Source organism: Tachypleus tridentatus, chromosome 6, assembly GCF_004210375.1.
Source record: "Tachypleus tridentatus isolate NWPU-2018 chromosome 6, ASM421037v1, whole genome shotgun sequence".
NCBI classification, from domain to species: Eukaryota; Metazoa; Arthropoda; class Merostomata; order Xiphosura; family Limulidae; genus Tachypleus; species Tachypleus tridentatus.
In genome coordinates this window covers 142791847-142814889 of record NC_134830.1, presented here as the reverse complement: position 1 = coordinate 142814889, position 23043 = coordinate 142791847, and the positions used below count along the sequence as shown (strand labels likewise).

At 35.2% G+C, this 23043-nt stretch overlaps 1 protein-coding gene across 7 annotated transcripts in view; it reads right to left on the bottom strand.

Moving 5' to 3' along the window:
* LOC143253909 (uncharacterized) overlaps positions 1-23043 on the bottom strand; it is a 78591-nt gene that overhangs the window by 48122 nt on the left and 7426 nt on the right. For all 7 annotated transcript variants that reach the window (XM_076508469.1, XM_076508472.1, XM_076508471.1 and 4 more), the window contains exons 2-3: positions 15121-15202; positions 6316-8585 (exon numbers count right to left, since the gene is read on the bottom strand). In XM_076508469.1, the coding sequence (XP_076364584.1) occupies positions 6316-8585; positions 15121-15202 (2352 nt within the window). The remainder of the gene's footprint in view (positions 1-6315; positions 8586-15120; positions 15203-23043) is intronic.

Genomic DNA, 23043 nt, shown 5'->3' with positions numbered 1-23043 from the left:
GGTAAGAAAAGTTCATACCCTGGAGGATCAGGTTCTCTATGACCTCTTCCTCCTCCCTGTACTTATGTTCTTGACGGATTGGTATTTATAATTGTGGAACTGAATATTATTTTGATCCTTTTCAGGACAATGTCCATGTATTGTGGCTCATATATAGTGATTATTTTATTCTATCAGCAGAATGTCAAGTTTGTTGGTAGCATTTTTTAATTGTTTAATACATATATATATATATATATATATATATATTTTTTATTATTTTTATTATTATTTTATATATATATTTTTTATTTATTTTTATATTTAAAATATAAGTTAACTGGGGAGAGATATTTAGGACTAGCTTCATCATGTATGAGGTACCTGTCTAGAATAGTAATTCGTTTTTCATCCAATTCTTATTAAAGTACATTATTGTAATATGAAGGAGGCTATCTGGTATGGTTGGTATGTTCGAGTATTTGTGAATGAACTGGGATGATATTGTTCTTGGAACTTTATATGCTGTTGTGAGGAGTGTGTTTTGGATTGTTTGTAGTTGGTTTTAATTATTTTATTGCTTACAGTTATCCATGCTGGAGCTGCATAATCTATTACAGGTCTAATATATGTTTTATAGATTTTTAGTATGTTATCTGTAGATGCTCCACTGTTTTTACCAGTTAGACTCCTAGCATAGTTAGTTCTTCGCCAGACTTTATTTTTAATTTCGTTCACATGATTGATCCAAGTTAGTTTTGAATCATAGATCAGACCTAAAAATTTTGCCGATGGGACAATCTGGAGTAGTGTGCCATTCATATATAATTCTGGCTGTTGTTTTTTGTGTTTTGTCAATTTCGTAAAGACTACGAGTTGCGTTTTTGCTGTGTGTTTATTTTTATTCTATATTTTTGACAGTATTCACTTATTATATTTAGTTGCGGTTGTATGTTAGTGGCTGCTATCGTGGGTGTTGCAGCACTTTTCCAGACTGCCACATCATCTGCGAACTGTGAAGAGAATCCATGATTTGGATCCTTCAGTGGCATATTGTTTACATACATGATGTATAGGGCTAACCACCCCTCCCTGAGGGACACCAGCTTGTGGAGTAAAGTATTCAGAAAATGTTCCTTCAACATTTACTCTACATTTTCTGTTTTCCAAAAGTTAGATAACCAGCAAATAATTCCTCACGGTAGTTCCATTTCATTCATTCGGAACCTTAGACCATCGTGCCAAACAGTGTCGAATGCTTTCTCGATATTAAGGAAGCAAGTGACAGAACATTCTTTTTTATTGAAGCTATCTATTATGGTTTCGGTTAATCTGATTAGGTGGTCTGTCGTTTGTCTAAATTTCCTGAATCCATTTTGTTCTTTTGATAATTTTGATGCTATCTCCAAGAATGTGGAGAGTCTATTACTGATTATTCTTTCAAGAATTTTGCCTACACAGCTGGTTAGGCTGATTGGTCGGTAGCTGTTAGGTTTATTTGCTGGCTTTCCTTCCTTATGGAACATTAATATATTTGCAAGCTTCCAAGAAACTGGGATGTATCCTGAGGATAGAGATAGGTTAAAAAGTGAATTCAGAAGGATAGCTTGTATTTCATCTTCATCTGGTGCTTTGTTTTTTGTTGTTTTTTTTGCTTCGAGTAGTTCTTGAAGGGATGCTTCATTTGTTAGTAACGTGCTTGTATAATCTGTGTCGGAACTTGTATTTGTATCAGTTATGTTTATTGGAAAAATTGGTTCAAATTGACGTTTATTGTTTACTATGTGATTAGTGACTTTATTGTAGAAATATGTATCCATATCTGGATCAGTGTGAGTTTTAAAAGTATTTTAAAGTTGATCTTTGAAAGCTTCGGCTATTTCTTTATTTGTGTGTGCTATAGTATTATTATGTTCGAGTGCAGGATATTTCTTTGTGTCTGTATTTTCATTGGTGAGTCTTTTAAGATGTGACCAGAATTTTTTCGGGTAAGTTTTATCATTTAGTTTTGAGCAGTAGTTGTCCCATTTATCTTGTTTTTAATGTTTTATTTGTGTTCTGATGTGATTTCTAATGTTGTTTATTTGCGTTTTGGTTTCTCTGTCTCTTGTTATCATGTACTGTCTTCTTAATTGTCTTCGTTTTTTGATTAGATTGATTATTTCTGTGGTGGGTTTCCATGTGTTGTTTTGGTATTGTTAACTTGGCTGCTTTCTGAAGGCACTCCGTAATTGTTTGACAGTAGTTATCCATTTCATGTGTTTTAACTTCTTTTATAACTTTATTAGGTAACAGGTTGTCTAATTCCTTTTTGTAATTTTACCAATCTGCTTTTCTGTAATTAAATTTTTCTTTCCTAAATGTTATATTTTTATGGGGGTCGAGATCGAAGACACAATATATCGGAAGGTGATCACTGTCAGCATCTTTTCCCACTTGAAATTTTTATTATTTTCTGGCTCAGATTATATGTACACATGCACAGGTTTAGTATGTCACTGGAGTTAGTGGTATACGCTGTATGTGTAGGGGTGGTATCATTTAATAAAACTATATTGTTATCATCTATAAATTGTAATAGACTTCTACCATTGTAGTTTGAGCTCCGGTATCCACAGGTAACATTTTTACTATTTAAGTCACCCATAACTATAGAGTTTTGGTTGTGGGAAAAGATGTTGAGTAATGCTATATCTAGTTGTTTATTAGGTGAGGAGTAAATTCCTGCTACAGTTACTTTTGTTTTGTTTCTTTGCAGGATATCGACAGTAACATGTTCGTTATTACTGCTCAATTTAATTTCTATTACTGATAGCTCCATTTTGTAGAGCAGCATAATGCCTCTGTTTTCATCATTTTTATTTATTCTGTCTTTCCTTATTGTTGAATAACTTGGTATTTTAAATCTATTGTTATTGTTTCGCTTACTATTATAATGTGGGGGTTAGTTTCTTGTATTAGGTCTTCGATCTCATGTTTCTTGGAAGCTATTGCACCTTGGATGTTGATATATACTACTGTGAACATTATGCTGTGAGCATGTAACTAGTAAGTGTTGATATTATGTAGGGTATGTATGGTGTGATGCGTTTTTTGGAGATATTAATCAGTAATTCGAAGCAGTTGGTTGGTTGGTTCGGTTTTGTGTATTCTGTTACAAATTCTGTAAATATGTTTTTGATTATGGTTCTGAAACGGCTTGTTTTATCTGGTGTGTTAGTATTCGTTTCTTGGATGGTGGTGCTGTTTTCTTGTGGCTTTTGTGTTTGTGTTAAGGTGTTCTTATCCTGAATAATAATGTTCTGTTCTTGCTGTTTATGGGGTTCTTTTCCTTTTAACATTTCTGCATATGTGGTTTTAGTTGATTTATTAAATTCTGTTTATGTCTATTTTTGGTTGTCTGTTTGTATTTGGTTGATTCTGTTCTGATGATGGTGTTCGTATCTGATAAATACGTTGTTTTATTTGTTTGTATTTATCACATCCTTTATAGTTGGCTGTGTGGGTTTGACCACGATTACAACATTTGAGTGTTTCTTTATCTTTTTTACACTGGGTGATATGGTGTTCCCCGCCACAGCCGCAGCACCTCGGTGTTGCTAAGCAGGCTGCAGAAATATGTCCATATCTTTGGCAATTGTAACATTGTGTTACTACAATTGCCGGAGTTTTTAGCTGTTCTACTTGGTATTTTTGATACCAAAGCGTTATTCTATTATTTATTAGTTTTAGAATGTTGTAACTGTCGTCTATGTCTATACGTATATAATTAGTGGGTGCCTGTGTTTTCTTTGAGATTATTCGCTGTATATTAGTATGTAGAATGCCTTGTTCGTCTTAAGCTTGTATAATTGATTCAAGGTTATTGGTTTGGTGAACTCCTCTTACTACAATGGCTTTAGGCTGCGGCTTACTTCCTGGCAGGTAGATTTTAATTTTACCTGGTTTGAAAGCATCTGCTGGTCACTCTTTTACTAATCTGTTTAGGTGAACAGCGTCTTGTCCTTGAACAAGGACACCGCCTCTGGGCAGACGCTTGATATTAACAATAGTTACATGCGGCTTGCAGCGTTTAAACTTTGTCGCAAGTAGGGGTTGGTTGTATTGGTCTGGAATACCTTCTATAATGATTGAGAATTGTGGTGGTTTTGTTTTTTGTGCCATATTGTTACTTACTTTTTGTTCTTTCTGTAATGCTCTTTTTCTTTTTGATGTGACTGTAGTAAAGCCTTCTTGATCTTCGGTGTCTGGCTCACTGTCTGTGGTATTTTTCACAATATTATTTTGTGTGTTTTCGGTAGATCTATCAACATCCACGGCGTTTGTTTTTACTTCTATTTCGTTTACATTGTTATTTTATTGTTAATGTTACTTGCAGGGGAAGCTACCTCTACCTCGGTATTAGTAGCAACAACTATTTCTTCTTCATTTTCGGAATTTTCCGTAGAGTTAGTTTAATAATTATTCATTTGACTTTTCTTCTTTTTCTTACATTATTTTCGTTTGTTTTTTCTGCTGTACTAAGTTCCTTTTTAGCTATAGTACATAACGCTAATAATGGTGAATTAGTTAAATTACTTTTCGATTTGCCACCAACAAGACTTGACTTACTTGTTTTCTGTATATCCTGATCGGCATCGGTACTTTTTCCGTCTGCCATAGTTTGTCCTAGTCTGATTGTAGTCTCCAGGTGAGATCTTGAACGCGGTTTCCCGCTCTGCTGTCAGTGATTTCTTTAGGTGGCCGCCGCTGTAGTAGTAATCTTTGTAGTCAATCGCACCGGTAATGTGTTATATAGTTTTTCAGCTGTATTTGTTGGGGAAGCCTATCTATTCAATCTTCCCTTTTTAGCGTTGAGAGAACACGCACTCTCGCATCCAAAAGACTTACACAAAGAAATTTTAGTTTGTTTTGTTTTGAATTTCGCGCAAAGCTACACGAGGGCTATCTGCAGTCCTCCTGTCAGTATGTCGTGAGTATATCATCTGACAGGGTCTACAGCAGTCCTCTTGTCAGTATGTCGTGAGTATATCATCTGACAGGGTCTACAGCAGTCCTCTTGTTAGTACGTCGTGAGTATATCACCTGACAGGGTCTACAGCAGTCCTCTTGTCAGTATGTCGTGAGTATATCATCTGACAGGGTCTACAGCAGTCCTCTTGTTAGTACGTCGTGAGTATATCACCTGACAGAGTCTACAGCAGTCCTCTTGTCAGTATGTCGTGAGTACATCACCTTACAAGGTCTACAACAGTCCTCTTGTCAGTATGTCGTGAGTACATCACCTGACAGAGTCTACAGCAGTCTTCTTGTCAGTATGTCGTGAGTACATCACCTGACAGAGTCTACAGCAGTCTTCTTGTCAGTATGTCGTGAGTACATCACCTGACAGAGTCTACAGCAGTCTTCTTGTCAGTATGTCGTGAATACATCACCTGACAGGGTCTACAGCAGTCCTCTTGTCAGTACGTCGTGAGTATATCACCTGATATGGTCGACAGCAGTCCTTTATGTTATTTAGCTGTTTATTGTCAGCAGGTTGTAAAAACCAGTCATTTCTGTCGTCATGGTAACCTGTTCCGTTTAGAGCTAAGGTTTCTGTAAATACATTAAGCCATACTTATGAAGGCGATGTAATTTAAATAGAGACTAAATGTTACAAGACTATAAAAAAGGAGGTCGAGAAAAACAGGTGTATGTTTTAAATCATATCGTAAAACAACAACAACTAGTTAACACTAATTAGGTAATACATACATACACCTATATATGTTGTGCATGTATGTTTACACTGAAAACCCATGTGTGGAGAAGTATTTGATAGGTTCTATCTGAACGATATCACGTGCTGGTAAACGGCCAGGTCAGAGACCAATGAGTGCAGACATAGCTACTCCTAATTATGAACTGCTGATCATAGTGACAGAAACCAACCACAAACACCTTCCGCCTACTCTTATCAGACGATAGAACCGACTAATATAATTATGTGCGAGACAACTTTTGCAGCACCACGGCTCGAACCATGAAACTTCCACCGTACAGTGATTATGACAAACGCTTCAGTTGCACCTTAACCTTCACGTACGTGCATTCTTAACGCTACTGCTTACAGCTTCAACACTGTCATAACATACAAACACACGTCATCTCTTTTGGTATACAAGTTATCACGTTGCATCACAAAAACAAAAAGTGAGGAAGGGTGATACACTAAATTTTACACGTGTTTTTCCTGGATTAAATTTACTATACAATAATGGAGAATAAAACAAAACTAAAAACGAATATGTTTTAAGCTTAACGCATATTTTTAAAGAGCTGTTTGTTACCTACCTTACATTCTTCATTCTTGTTAATGTCTTTCGAGTACTTGCTTTGTTTCTTTTCTCGCTCCACGCTCTCTCTTCTGGCCCCTAGCCTCTGAAGACATCTCTCTACAATCGTGTCTTTTGCCTTCTTCTCGTTACTGCCCTTACACTGTCCATTAACGTTTTCTAATCCATCCGTCACTGATTTATATGAATCGCGGGTCTTTACCCCTTTCTCCAGACTGTTTCCACGCGAAGAATAACCAGAGGGCGCAACATTACCTCGATGATTCTCAGCTAGTGTTACTTTGAAAGAACCCAAACACTTTGTTTCTTCTACCCTGAGAGTTGGTTTAAAGATAAGCTCCGTTTTCTTCACCTTCTGGGAGATGTTCTTTCCATGGGAGAATGGGGTATTACTTCTTCCCCCAATCGAAATACTAAACTCTTGTCTCACTTTCGTCTCTTGGTTCTTCTTGTCAGTAAAAGCTGGTCGATGATTTTCTGTGTCCAAAACTGTTGATTTATTGTGTCCATGTTCGAATTTCTTGGCTAAACCAATTACCTTATTTGTTACAAGTACTCTTTTGTTCGGGTAGTTAGGTGTTGGAAATGGTTCATTTGTTGTAGATGACGCTTTTAAAAACTTCTTAGACAACTCTCCAACTTTAGATGAACTGCCTCCAGAGTGTGCTTCGGTCGGATTTTTAATTTTGAGAGAACCAACGGGATAATGTTGGACATTCTGTTGAATATCAAGATGGGCAGTTTTATTTGGGGACTTTTTCAAAGACTCTGATAGTATGATTTCATCAAATGTTTCGGACTTAGAAGCTACTTCACGCTCTCTAGAAGTCGGTAACAAAAGTTGATTTTTACTCCCGAAATGTTCATTCTTCATTTCACTTCGCTCTCGTTTTCCACAAATGGATTTTATTTCTTGGGTCTGCAATTTAGTAGGATTTGAAATATAATTTATTGATTGGTATTCACTATTTATGTTTTGACTTTCAGATCTAATCGTAGAAGAAAACCGCAAGGCATTAGAATGTCTCGTAAGCTGAACCTCGTGGCTGTTGCCAATTGTAATGTGTTTGGGATCTAAACCAGACACCACCACGCTATTCTTATCAACACCAGCATGTTGAATTATGTTGTCCAGTTGTTCCGTGCCTCCATCACAAGAGATAGGTAGCCAGTTATCTGTTGTAGCTGACACAACAACAGAAGTATGCTTATTAAGATTTGATGGGACAGTCCTTTCAGTCCTCGTGCTCGATGATTCTCTGGAATAACTTGGATCCAGCGTTGACAATTCCTCCCTTTTTGTGTTTAATGATTTTAGTCTCACTTTGCAATCGCTTCTGTTCTTGAGTGCATCTACCAGCAAGTTTATCTTACCATCTTTTGGATAATTTTGCTCATTACTAGTAGAAGACACATCATCTTCTGTCCTACTGATATAATTGGTGACTTTATTACCAACAGAAGCTCCATTCTCTCCAGCATCGCTGGACTCAGTAACACCTAAATCTTTTTCAACAAAGAACTGATTGTTTTTTAATGTGATTGTTAGTGAAACCGACTGATTTTCACCAGTAACTTTATTTAGCTCAACGAAATTAGTTTTCTGGTCATTTCCGGTTAGATCCGAAGTATCACCAATTTGATTAAGGTTTTGCTTTTTTCTAGTACTACCAACATTACGTTCTTTATTATCAGCTACCTGACCTCGATTTTTACGAGAAGCTATATCTTCACCCTTACGAATGTCTGTCCGATTGCCATCACCGTTAACAGAAGAGCTATTTTCTGAAACCTGGTGGCGGGATTCTAAAGAACTGTTTACTTTAGCGATATATAAACTGTGTTCTAATGAAAACTCTTGTTGTACTAACGAACAACGTCTTCGCTTGTCTAAAAACACCGTGTAGCTACTAGAATAATCTGGTTCGTCAGAACTGCTGATTTTAGCTAAAGGAATATTCGCCTCTAAAGGAAGTAATTGATAAGTTTCGTGTTTTGGTTTCTTCTCAATAGATGGCAGCAGTTGAAAAATATTTTCTTTTCGTATCTTGCTCGTGTTTCCTAATTCTGCAATATCGCCCTCTGGTTGGGAAAAAGAAATATCACTTCTAGCGCGCTCGTCTCCAGAGGCAAATGTAGTACTAGATTTTCTCAATCTGTGTTGCGGTTCGCACGTGACATTTTCCTTGTTTTCAGATTCTGCATTCTGTGCCTGATGTTGACGACCGTACCGACTAGAAATCACTTCACTGGGGCCTCCTCCCGTTTCTGAAAGTTCAAGTTCACTTTCAGCCTACAATTTTCTGAACAATGAATCTAAATTTGCCACGAAGTATGTAATTCACTATCATAACTGATAATAATGATAAAATGAAAGTAAAGATTATGAATAACAAACAGGGATTAAGTTCATATTTCGACTGTTCTCGAATTAAACAGACGCCTTTCTTATTTTTTTTTAATACAAAAACAGTTTTGATTATTTCAGTTTTAATTTTTAACTTGTTCCAAAGATTAGTTTTAAAAAATGAAAACTTAACGATCATTACATTGACTTTAAAATCTACACACGTATAGTTGATTAGAACAATTCAGTCAGTAAGGAATGACTAAACACTGAAAAATCTTCCTACAAAAAGTCATATTTGATATTCTGGACATTACTTATTACTCGGTTTTATTATAAAATAGTTTATAATAGAAAATTACATTTACATTTCCTTTAAACTTTCTTTGGTGCTAGTCTTTTTATAAAAATAATAATAATATTTTTGTGTCTAAAAAACACTCCAAATAATGGGCTATTCATTTACCAACAAAAAGTAGGACTGATTGACACATTATAACGTCCCCACATTTGAAAGGGCGAGCAATATAGGTGATGGAATTCGAAACATATTTAGTTACCAAACCATATTAAGCCTTACTTAACATTAAAAGGTTCACTACAATACACTTGCAATATTTTCATTTAATTAAACTTTAAATACAACTTTGTTAAATTTTCTTGTGTCACGATGGATTTAACTTTAATTTTATTATTTTATTTAAAATAACAGTGAAGTAAAAAAGAGAAACTACTTTAAAATAATTACATTTTAGCAATTTTCCGAGAGATGGTATAACTAAACTCTACATTTCCTTTTCAAGCATCAGAAAATTACGTCACACATTTAGTTAAGCTGATGACCTACATGTTAAAAAATGACATGAATTAAACTGTTAAAAGACGAGTTGTTCAAGAGACCTCATACTTGGAGATAATTAGGGTTTAATCATGACCATATAATACAAATTAGTCGGCAAATAACGACAAGAAGGGAAACATGGTAAAACTGAATACTACATAAATACTACTATACCAATGGTATAGATAAAAATATATAACAAATAAAAACGTAGTATAACGTTAAAGACCAAGGACAAGATCTAATGTCACATTTTTAAAAAATCATTGTGCAAAATTTAGGTAAAACTAAAAAGAAAAAACCACAACTTTGAGCGCCATCTGTCATCCTAAAAATAGTTATAAAACAGCTAGCTTGTTGTCCATTTAACCTTTAAAAATCTATTTCAATTCACCAAATACTGGTGGTTATTCGGTATTCCAGCAGGATAATTTATCACTTTCAAAGTGGAGTCCAGAATGAAGGAAAAGACATAAACGACACGCCTTCTAACTTGTTTCTTTGGCATTATATTTTCAGCAGAATTAGACGACCCTAATCGATGCTATGATAAAAAGTGCAATTTTTTTGTACTCACAAAACTATTTTCAAACCAATATACAGACAAAAACAGCGTTATGTCCTTCTTCAGTAGTTAGGCTTAGAAATTACAAACACGTACATTGTCTTTAGTCCCCATTTTTTTCTTTCCAAATGAGTTTGTGTTTTGTTTGTTTTTGAATTGAGCGCAAAGCTACACAAGGGTTATCTGCGCTAGCCCTCCCTAATTTAGCAGTGTAAGACTAGAGGGAGGGCAGCTAGTCATCACCACCCACCGTCAACTCTTTGGCTACTCTTTTACCAACAAACAGTGGGATTGAAAGTCACGTTATAACGTCCCCACGGCTGAAACGGCATGTTTGGTGCGACGGGGATTCGAACCCGCGACTTTTCAAATTAATACCATAGTATATGGTTCAATGAGGCAGAACACAAAAACGCTTTAAATAGCCAGTCTTGATAGGTTTGTGTGAATTTAATCCAAGTATACTCGGTCACAAACAAACTACATAAAATTATCTTTAAATAAATTTATTAAACACGTCCAATTGAAAAATTTGTTTCAAATAATTGTATTTTCTAAAAAATAAAAGTCTTATTCTAAACACTCATGCAAAGAAACAGGTTAAAGCTGATAATTAAAAAACTATAAGTTTTAATTAATTTGTACCCATTGTTTTATCAGTGAATAACCATATTATAAAAAAGCAAACAAAAAAAATGTGGTGCTAACCGGAACTTTTTGGATAACACTTATTATTTACATTATATGAAAAAGGAAATGTTTGTGGTATTACAAACATTACCATTGGAGTGTAAATACCTAATATATAAACAAACAATATATTTATTGAAAGATGGTAGCACTTCCTAACCCAAGCAATTACTGCAATACATGCAGATAGACAGCTGTCGCCTATAATTCACCATTTTTCCAACCTTCATGTTGTTGTTGTATGTGCATGTGTGTTTTTTTTTACACTGATTCTAGAGGTATTAAATTTTGAAGGGGGAGGCACAAGTTGCCTGACAACAATAAATCGTTTGCCCGCAAGTTCTCGGTGAATAACCTTTATATTAAGTATCCAAATCTAATTTTATTTTTACAAATTTTTGACTGTTCGATCATAAACAGCTCAATAAAATAATATTGAATGAACCGACCCTTTCCTAATTGGTCACGCGCGAGAGGCCATGTCATCGCGTTTGTTACTCGAATTATAATGTACAGCTTGATATTAAACGTATTAACGTAAGGTTCGTGAAATAATAGTTCAAAACAATTTTAAATGCAAGTTTTAGTATTACACATTATTTAATTTCTTAATTCAAAAGTAAATATCAAAAGCACACACCTAAACATGGATTTCTGTGTGCCACTTGGTATGTTGAATGCAGCACTGATTCAGATTAGATGTTTGTGATGTCCAAATACACAGTCTATAGTTTCTTCCCAATTAGATACTCAACCGATATTGACAAGCTAGAATATAAAATAAAAGCCTCCAATATTTTCTATTTGTCGAGATACAGCTCATGTACTGAATCAAACAAAGTTGACCTACTCACTTCTTTCCATTTTTGGAAACATTCCCTTATATATACTTACTTTTGTGTATGACGTGTGAATAACCAATCGAAAGCTCAGAATGTCCCCCTAGTTGTTTTCTCAGCAATTTTCAAGTATTTCGACACCATCTCCTTCTTACGAAACAATATTTCAAGGAAGTAATTTTGAGTCTTTATTCTGATCGCAATTTCATATCAAGTTTGATAAATTATAGGGAATTCTGTGGTACCAATATGGTAATTTACGACTTTTAGGTTATTGAACTGTATATATAAAACATTAAAAAATATTTCCTTTCATACTCTCCATATGTGAAATGTTAAAAGGCTAAGAACTTACTACAAAGGTCATAACTATAAGAGATAATTGTTTGCTTTACTTCTTTACTTATTGTTCCACGTTTTAAGGAAAATTAGCTTAAGAATTTATTTCGAAATAGTAATAATCTATATACATACATACATAACGTATAATAATTTAAATTTGATTGTATTTGAAAAATACTAGTCCACTAAAACACAGCCAAAACAAGTCACTTTGTAAAGACTAAAGACCAATTTTATATTATTGGATACAGTAACATAAGCGCATGTGAGCCGCATAATCGTGACTTTTCTATTGTTAGCCAGGCACAACTGAAATGTCAATATAAATAAATAAATTATTTGTTTTAGAATTTCGCACAAAGCTATTCGAGGGCTATCTGTGCTAGCCGTCCCTAATTTAGCAGTATAATACTAGAGGGAAGGCAGCTAGTCATCACCACCCACCGCCAACTCTTGGGCTACTCTTTTACCAACGAAAAGTGGGATTGACCGTCACATTATAACGCCTCCCACGGCTGGGAGGGCGAGCATGTTTAGCGCGACGCGGGCGCGAACCCGCGACCCTCCGATTACGAGTCGCGCGCCTTACGCGCTTGGCCATGCCGGGCCCAATAAATTATACGTATATATGTGTGTGTCTGTTCGTATAATGTTATGATATTTAAGCTATTTAGTCTAAACATTTATGTTCTCATGTTATAATTTGTAGTTATTTCTAAAACCTAAATTTTTATGGTGGTTACAAGACTTGGCTTTTCGTAAGAAAAGTTTGATAACTGTCTGTACATTATAAATATTTCGTATGCGAAATTTTAAATATTTATGATGCATTATAATGAAACTTATTTTGCATGTTGGATAGGCAACATGCAAAAAAAAAGGCATAAGAAAAACACTGCTTAACAAACCTCAAGATTCAATTTAAAAAAAAAAATCTGACATTTCGTGTATTATAATGTTTTTTGAAAATCTGCCAAATTTCGTGAACGTGCATTTTCCGATTTAAAAGTTGTAGCATGAAAACTATAATAAGTACAAAAATTATTAGGAGGTCGGTACCAGTGACCAAACTGAAACAGTAAAGCTGGAGAAGATAAAATATTGAATAACAAGTATTGAGACTAGAGCAAGTGATGTTTTTATTTTCACCCTGGACAGCACCTTGTGCAACGTATTGTGTGAAAGATCACACAGGAGACTTCCATAGGCATGGCCACCCTCAGATTAGAACCGTTTACTGGTAAAAGCATTCAGTAAGTAGCACCCCTAGCAGCCACAGTTACATTAAATTTTACAGCAGGATTACCTATCGCAATTACAGACTTCGGAGAGGAGAAGCCGTGTTCAATGACATGTCGCTGCTCGAACCTTAGGCCTTTCTATCCTCAGCACAGAACGTTAATCCACAAGGCAACAAGCAACTTAATTAGTGGCATAACATTTTGTAGCTGCGCTGTGACAAGTAGCTCCTGTCAAGTTTTTTGTGCATTTTAAACAAAACCAAATCAACGAATAATGTCATTTAATAGCCATTACCCTAAAATTACTTTTCACGTAATCAACAAAGTGTAAATGCACAGATTAAACCGTGAACACTTAGAGAAAATATCTCTAAGGATTGTTTGTTTTGAACTTCGCGCAAAGCTACACGAGGGCTATTTGCGCTACCCGTCCCTAATTTAACAGTGTAAGGCTAGATGGAAGGCAGCTAGTCATCACCACTCACCACCAACTCTCAGGCTACTCTTTTACCAACGAATAGTGGGATTGACCGTAATATTATAACGCCCCCACGGCTGAAAGGGCGAGCACGTTTGGTGTGACGGGAATTCAAACCCATGACCCTTGGATTTCCAGTCGAGTGCTTTAACCACCTGGCCATGCCAAGCCCATCTATAAGGAACAAGGCCTGTTAAAATTTTCCGTAACCTTCATAATTAAGTTTAACGATCTCACCTTGCCCTTAGGTGCCCTTACAGTTGGAACAGTGTGCATATTATATTGGAAAAACTAAATTAAACTGGTCTCTGTGAATGAACTGTTAATATTTATGAATAGAGATTTGAGCTTGATTGACCAGTCATAATGATATGACATTTGGTCCCGCGCTTTCTTTTATACCACGTGATCTACTTTTTACATCACAGCTGACGTTACAGAATGCCAAATCAATCTGAATAATGACATACACGTGCACCATATTAAAACTGTTGAAAAAAAACACGAAAAGCTGTACCATTAATTAAAATAAAAATCATTAAAGCATGTGAAATGGCTGTTCATCGTCTTCTGTGAACTGTTTTTGGTTATCTTACATATATTGCGAACTGTGGGGTCTTTCAGAGGGTTCGTCTGTCTTCCGTTTGAAAACTATACGTGCAGGCAAAGATCGACGTTCACTTTTAAAATGATAAGGAGATAACAGACATGAATAATGTTGATGGGAAATGTTATAGTAAACAGGATATTGTAAGAAATTTATTGTCATTTACGTTCCAGAATGTGGCGTAACTTAAATAATAAAAATGTGTATTTACCGTACTTTATTGTGAGGTGGTTCTTAGCGTGACTGAAATGTTTAACAATTACATTTAGATGTGGACCGTATAAGAAGTTCACAGTTTTGGGTGAAACTAGGAGTGCAACATAACTAACCTTTTTAAAGTCCATGAAATAATTTAAATTAATACATTAACTTGAACTTTTCCCGTCACTGGGGGTGGGTACTTTTGTTTGTGTGTATGTGTCCATACACAGACATTATTCATACAGTTTTTGTTATTAGGGGAAATTCAATAAACATTTAATACAAACCATAGTATTCTGGCTAATACGGTTGTTTTTTGTTTCTAATCGTTGTTCTTCCCAACTTACGTAGTCGTCAGAGGACGAAACTTGTCAGATAATTGATTGATTTGGTTTGAATTTCGCGCAAAGCAACACAAGGGCTATCTGCGCTAGCGGTTCCTAATTTAACAGTGTAAGACTAGAGGGACGGTAGCTAGTCATCACTACCCACCGCCAACTGTTGGAATACTCTTTTACTAACGAATAGTGGGATTGACCGTCACATTACAACGACCCCACGGCTGAAAGGGCGAGCATGTTTGGTATGACCAAATAATTGAACACCAAAATAAGTACAGTAAGAATAAACAGAATATTCTGGACTAGCCAACCTTGTAAGATTCTCTGGTTCTTCAGTTCATACATGCGTCGTCTTATCTTCTTCTTTTCTTCTAACCCAGGAATTGTAAACCACTGAAAAATAAATACTTGTCATAAAGTTTCTATGTTTAGAGAAAAAAAAAATGTTTTATATTATTTTATTTTAGAAAACGTTTCGATCAGGATAATGGGGCTTCTTTTTTTTTACATTTGACACCATTTGTATAAAATGTTATGAAATAAACAAGTCTTACCAATTTATTGAAGCACTGGTATTAATTTTTTTTAACCCGCCAACTCTCACTCATCTGTTTTTTATGCTATTCACTTAGTGGTCAAATCCACATATTTCACCACACACAGGAATTAATGACGTACCTATTATAGTAGTTAGTTTAACGAACGACTTAAAGAATTCGGCGAAATCAAACTTTTTTCTACACAACAGCTGTAGAAGACCCCCCTCTGTAATTAGCAAGTTAAACTACAGTATTAAGGTATTTTTATTCAAAGTTTTTTATATATGACTCATGTTTCTTGGATTTCTACAACCAAGAAAATCGGGAATTCCCAATAATACAGTGCATTGACAGTTTTAAACAATATTTTCAAAATCCCGATAGGCTCCCATCGGTAATTCTGGGGTTAACCGAGTTAGAAAAATAATCAGACAATAGAACAATAAACGTTATTCATTATATAACTGCGGCATAATTCGATAGATGTTGCTATAAAAGACAGAGTAATTATTATTTTAATATCTCATTACCCTAATATCATCACATTTTTACACTACTTGATTTGTATGCATTTCTTTTTTATTAATTTTCTGAGTTCCGAAGTAATACGTTTAATCACATTTTTCACGAAACTAAATTTGCAACAAACACGATTAAGACTACAGTGACAAACGCATTCGATCAAAAACGTTTGCAAAGACAAAATCTATGAAAAATAAAAACAAACAAACTTAGCAAAAGAAAGGTATGTTAGTTTATCGTATTAAAATTAAAAACAAGTTTTAAGTGTTTCTTACTTAACCAGCAAGTGCTCGTTTACACTGAAAGTCGTACAATCGACTTTTGTTTTGAACTTCAACTTAAAGTTACATGAAACCTACTCCTCAAACTTTCGCCGAAGAGTTTGTTTTCGTAACTGCAGTGCCCTTGTGTTATTTCAGCTCTTGTTATGATATTATATCACATACTTCTGTTTGATGTCTAAATTGTCTGTATAAAGCTGAATCAGTAAAAATGAATATACACACCAGTTTCCCAGTGGATAGTTCAGAGAATTACGAATTGTTGAGGGAAAATGGGCGATAAAATATCTTTTCTAAGAAACAGTGAACGTATTCCAACGTTTCAAGTTTACACTAGGTAATGCCGCCAATTCCATACACGAAATTTTTGCTACCAGATATCGAAATCTTCAAGTTCTTTTCGACTCATCGAATACAGTAACTTAAATGGATTTAGTTTTTTGAATACTTATACACTATATTAAAAATGACTCAAAAACTCCATATTATATACACATCACCCTACAAAAGCCTAACTCTATCTCTCGAGTTTGCTAACCCTAACTGTAATATCGAATCTTGGATAAGCGAACTGCAGTCCAATTAAAGAATGCATTAGATCTCTACGCCACCACAAATTATATTTTCAATTTTACCTTAGATGAAGAGAAAATAAATTTGTAATATGCAAATTACCAACACTCAAGAAGAAACTCAAATTTGTCAAAAGGTAAACAAATTGCTGCTCTAAAAAGAATTATAAGTAACAACCTCGACGCAAACAAGCTAAATACTTTGATTAGTATCAACTTCACTGGTCGAGGTTTAAGTTAAATTATTTATTATTGTTAGATTGCTCTGAAAAACTAATTCACAGCAAGAAGCGAAACCTAAACTAACTTTAAAGGTCAATATTATCATCTCTGAGTTTATGGAATAGGGTTAGGTACAGAAATAAGATGTTTTCTAGCTTGGGTCTCTTCACAGTGTATTTTATCAACTAATTTGAAGATTTTGACTAACATAATTGTGACAATATATGTCATTGTGTTACGTTATGTGAAATAGCACTAATAGGTAAACATTTAACAACAAAATTGACGGTCTAAACACGTTTTGCCACTTTTGATTGATTAAGAAATCGATGGATCTAAAAAGTTACAATAATAACTGTTATGGGGTTAGCGCATTTCTGAAGCAAATGAAGCATGATTATATAAGTAAGTTACTAGCCATAAGACTAGTATTAGGCCTATTACATTTCTAAACATTACATTTTTTTATGTAGTCCAATAGGAATTTTCAAGATTATTCATAGGAATTAGAAGGGTATATAATAATACAATTTTCCAACCACATTATTCGCCCCCCGCTAGTACAGCGGTAAGTCTCCGGATTTACAACGCTAAAATTAGGGGTTCGATTCCCCTCGGTGGGCTCAGCAAATAGCTCGATGTGGCTTTGCTATAAGAAGAACACACCAACCACATTATATTCGTTAGATATATTGCTGACGATGCATTTCACTCAATCCAAAGATCATCAGCACTGGATATGGTGAACATAGTGTGGAAGGAATACTATTATACACTCTTTTAATTCTTGAAGATCCCTATGGGACTGGATATAGAACAGAGAATTAAAGAATATAATAGACAGAATACTGCTGTAAATAGAAGTAAACTGATATAAAAATTTGTGTAAGCAAAAAGAAATCACACGTCAAATGCTTTCTTTTAAATATATATTTCGTACATATTAGAATAATTTCAGTCACAGGCCTAACACAGGCAGTTACCGATGCAAGCAGTGATATATATTCATTCATTTTTCTTCAGAAATCCAGTCACACCGTGTTCGCCAGAAACGTTAATATACTTTAAACACTCGGCATATCAATGACAACGGTATAGACAGTAATAAACAAAATGTTTTAAATTATAAATGATCAAAATCACCCCCTAAAAACAACATTAACTTTGGTTTGATCTGTAAAGCAATATTAATCCAAACAGTATTACAAAATTGTAGCTAACCATCAACACAGCGCTGTCAACATCTGATAAATGACAGCCTGCCAGGTTATACCTTACCATTTCAAGATGGTTAATTACATGCCTTCAAGGAAACTGCGTTGCTTAGCGCAAAAATCTATTAAGCCACCGTTATACTTTACCTTACTTGGAATAACGTAACGCCAAATCAGAATTCTTTCATACATCTACTGCAACATTCTAAACATACCCAATTCCTCAGGCTTTGTTTGTCTAAGAATACAGTTATGTAACAATATGAATAATCAGTTAGGAAATATCACTAAGTTTACACTAGCGTTTTAGTTTGTTTCAGGGCTAACTTGTAAGGAAACAAAAGTTTTTTAGACATGAAATACATTTAGCGTTCTCATGACAGTTCTTGTGATGTTATCTTTATCTTCTTACGTGGAGTTTATAGCACAAAGGTACACATTGGGCTATCTGTGTTGAGCCCACCATGGGTATCGAAACCCGGTTTCTAGCGTTACAAACCTATAGTTTATGCTATTCACTGTGTGCTAGTTAGGGGGCAATACCATAGAAAAGAATGATATTCAATTCAATCAGAACTAAAAGTTTATTTATTTGTGATCAAATTACTAAAGTTATCTATCTACTTCTGCCCCTAATTTCAAACTGCTGTCAAACGAACGCAAAGCTCGGGAATGTCTACCGACAATTGTAAAGCTACTCTTTTTTATAAACATGTTGTACGAACTCATATTACAACCCACTCCATACCCGCTCATAGCTGAAAAGTCGAACACGAGCAGAGTTGCGTTTTATTTCCGTGTCATTTGAAAGGAAGTTAAATCAAAGAAAACATTTCGATGTAAACTAATTAATTATGCATTACCACAGAAATAACATTATTGAGAATTAATATTGCTTCAACCACTGTAAATACTATATTGATTTTTTTCCCCAAGATATCATATTCTATTAAATAAGCCTCCAATTAACAATTTATTGATTATTGGCAATGTTTCTCGGTGTTGTCCAAGTTTTCGAAAAGAACCCTTATCTCTCTCTCTTTCTCCGTTCCATATTTCAAAAGGTTAAAAACATATTTTGTGAATTTATGGAGAGAAAAAGTTATTTTTGAAAGTAAACTATAAACTTGTTTTAAATCAAAGCTTCCTTATGAATGATGTTTTTTGTTTTTCTTCACTAGCAAAGATAAATAGGCCCTTATGGAGACTACTTAGATTATCTTGTGCGCTTTAAAAGTATCCCTTCTGGCGAGCAGAAGAAGCCTAGCTCTGTTACCCCTCCCTCAATCCCTCCTCAAAGATTAAAATTTTAAACGTAAATATTCATCTAATATTATGTTAAGTTTTCATTAATGACAACTTAATATATTTTTATGAACATTATGACAGTATGTACTAAATATACTACAAACAAAATGCAATATTGTACTTCATAACGCCGAAAAAAAACAGAACTCGGAAAAAAAAGAAATAGAATAATATACTTTCGTTGACTTGATTTTCATCTCAATTTACACAATAAGTATCATAATGTAAGCCTTACTCTTTTCACATATTGATAGTATACTTTAATTAGATTTTATTGGTGGTATAATTTTATTTCATAGGCTAGGCCTACTCTTTTTTATTGTTTTTTCACACACAAAATGACAATTCTGCATACATTTCTTCTGTGTGAATTAAATATATGATGTATAACTAATAAAGTATAACTAAATAGACCTGTCTATCCTACTGGTAATAAAAGAAATTAAAAATACTTGTTGTTGTTGTTTTGGAATTTCGCACAAAGCTACTCGAGGGCTATCTGTGCTAGCCGTTCCTAATTTTGCAGTGTAAGACTAGAGGGAAGGCAGCTAGTCATCACCACCCACCGCCAACTCTTGGGCTACTCTTTTACCAACGAATAGTGGGATTGACCGTCACATTATACACCCCCACGGCTGGAAGGGGAATTGGGCGCGAACCCGCGACCCTCGGATTACGAGTCGCACGCCTTACGCGCTTGGCCATGCCAGGCCATTAAAAATACACTTTCCAAGTTAAAAGCTACCTCCCACCTCATGCAAACGCTCTAGCAATTACGCTGACTTTTAATCTTATTGTACACAATAATATTATAATTTACGTCTATTTTATGGCAGACGGCATAATTTCATTTAATAGGTTAGACTTAATGTTTGCTTTATATATGTATATATGATAATCTAATCCTGCATATATTTCTTTTGTGTATGAAGATATATATACATATGCTGTATTTATAGACGTAACTTAACGATCTATAACTAAATAGGCCAATAATGCTATATTCCAAATTAAATGTTAACTCAAACTTATCAAACAAAATCAAGACTGCATAGGATTCGTTTAATGTACAGGGTGGCCCGTAAATCCCTACCCATCCATATATATATGTATCCAGTGTATCTGTGTGGTGTATTCTTGCGCTCATGTACCCACGTACTTGTTACAATACGCTATTCAAGTGTAAATGGGCTTACATCGGCCACATTTCTCTGAAAAAAAAGAAACAAATTTATAATACATGCGTAATTGAATATAACATAACAACATATGGATGGGTAGGGACTTACAGGTCACCCTGTACATATTAATAAAAAAATTACCGGTTCGGTGACAGGCGTGTATATCTACGACAAAATGTTGTCTTGCGCACATCCAAGTGAGGAAAGTGTGACCTGCACAGTGAATGCGACGGACAAACAGAGATTTCGAGTTTTATATACAGCTTCTTTTACCTTTTTCACATTTACTTCTTTTTACTACTTATTGCATCACTTAACTCTCCTAATCATAGAATTATAATAACATCGTAGGCCTAACGGGTTGGCCTAATGGTTAGAGACGCCTGTTGGTAATAAAAGTGTGTGGTACAGTTGAGAAAAACGATTACATTCAAATAACGTATTCTTCCATTCAAATCATCAGAAGTGATTGCAAAACTAGAACATAATGTCTAAATATGAAAAAAAAATTATTGAACTAAATAAATCAGTTTTGTGTCAAAGAATGTGAAAAGAAAAAAGACGAAATATAACATCAGTGGTATATTAACTAGTAAGTTTTCAAGACTTGGGCTTACAGTGCAACAATTTGTGGGACACACCTTAGGGAAATTTTACTTTTAATTTCTAAATAAATTTAATTTTGAAACTTCTCCATAATGAATAAAGATTTCCATCTGTTTCGTTGCATTTTTCTTGTTGTTGTTCTCATGTTGATGAATAATTTTCCTGGCGAGTCATTCGAAAAGGAAGGTGAGCATCTAACATTGCGGACCTAAAGGGCCAGTTAGGCTTAATACGTCCCCGTATAGTATGGCTGTTATTTGAACGACATAGTACTATATTTTTGTGTGCTTTGTTGGTTTTAATGTTTATTACACTGGATAGTCTTCAATAATTAAAAGCCCCCCGCTAGTACAGCGGTATGTCTACGGATTTACAACGGTAAAATCATGGGTTCGATTCCCTTCGGTGGGCTCAGCAGATAGCCCAATGTGACTTTGCTATAAGGAAAACACAAACACAATAATTAAAAAAACCATTTTGTTTGTTTGTTTTGAATTCCGTACAAAGTTACACAAGGGCTATCTGCGCTAGCCGTCCCTGATTTAGCAGTATAGGACTGGAGAGAAGGCAGCTAGTCATCACCACCCACCGCCAATTCTTGGGCTACTTTTTTACTAACGAAAAGTGGGATTAACCGTCACATTATGATGCTCACAGGTTGAAAAGGTGAGCATGTTTGGTGTGACAGGGATTCGAACGCGTGGATAGGGTGGTCAATCTCCATTCTGTAGGTCGTGGATTCGAATACTATTGCCGAACATGTTCGCTCTTACAGCTGCGGAGACATAATAATGTTACGGTCAATCCTTCTAATCGATCAGAGTAACCAAAAAGTTGGCGGCAAGTGGCGTTGACTATCTACCTTTTCGCTTGTCTGTCCTTTTTTGTTTGGCCTCAAGCACAAATCTAACCAGTGGGCTGTCTGTGCTGTGTCCGTAACGGGTATCTAAACCCGGATTTTAGCGTTATAAGCCTTCAGACCTACTGCCAAACCATTGGGTTCGCCTACTACTTATAATCTTCAGCGCCAATCGCCCTCGAATAGCTTCGCACGAAATTTAACAAAACAAGCTTATGACGAGGGCTTATAACATTAAAATTAAGATTTTATACCCGTTGTGGGCAGAGAGAAAATGGCCAGTCGTGTAGCTTTGTGCTCAACAAATATTCCCTTATCAAGCTAATCACCTAGATCTCTGGAGCTTAGCTTGTCCAATCTAAATCTCAAAAGGGTATCCTCTTGCCCACAAACTTCAGTTAGATTACCTCCTACCTTTCTTTCCCTAATAGAAAGTAAGTTATTATAAACTATCTGTATAAACTAATCCTTACAACCCTGTATTCATCCTAGTAACCCTCCTCTGTACCCTTCCCAATAAGTCAATATTCTCCAGTAAATGTGAAGACCAAAACGCTACACAATATTTCACACGAGTCCTAACTGGCGACGGAAGTCGCTATACAACATATCTTATATGTTGACGAGTATACCCGTTTTCATCTTTAAAGATAGCTCAAAACTTCTTACTATCAAATGACTTCTCAATTATCTACATCAAAACTAGAAAGTTGCGAACTAAGAAGTGCTCAGTCCAAGGTCATGATCGAAATTATTAAACCCCTCTAAAAGCAGATATCGCGTGCTAGAGATAATACCTCCACATTTTCACGGGTAGCTCTTCGTCGGATCCAAACACCGCTGAACTACAGTATAGGTAAGACGCTTGATATAACCCTGAGTGGAGTAGTGAGAACTCACAACTTGATTGTTATGACTTTCAAGTGCTCA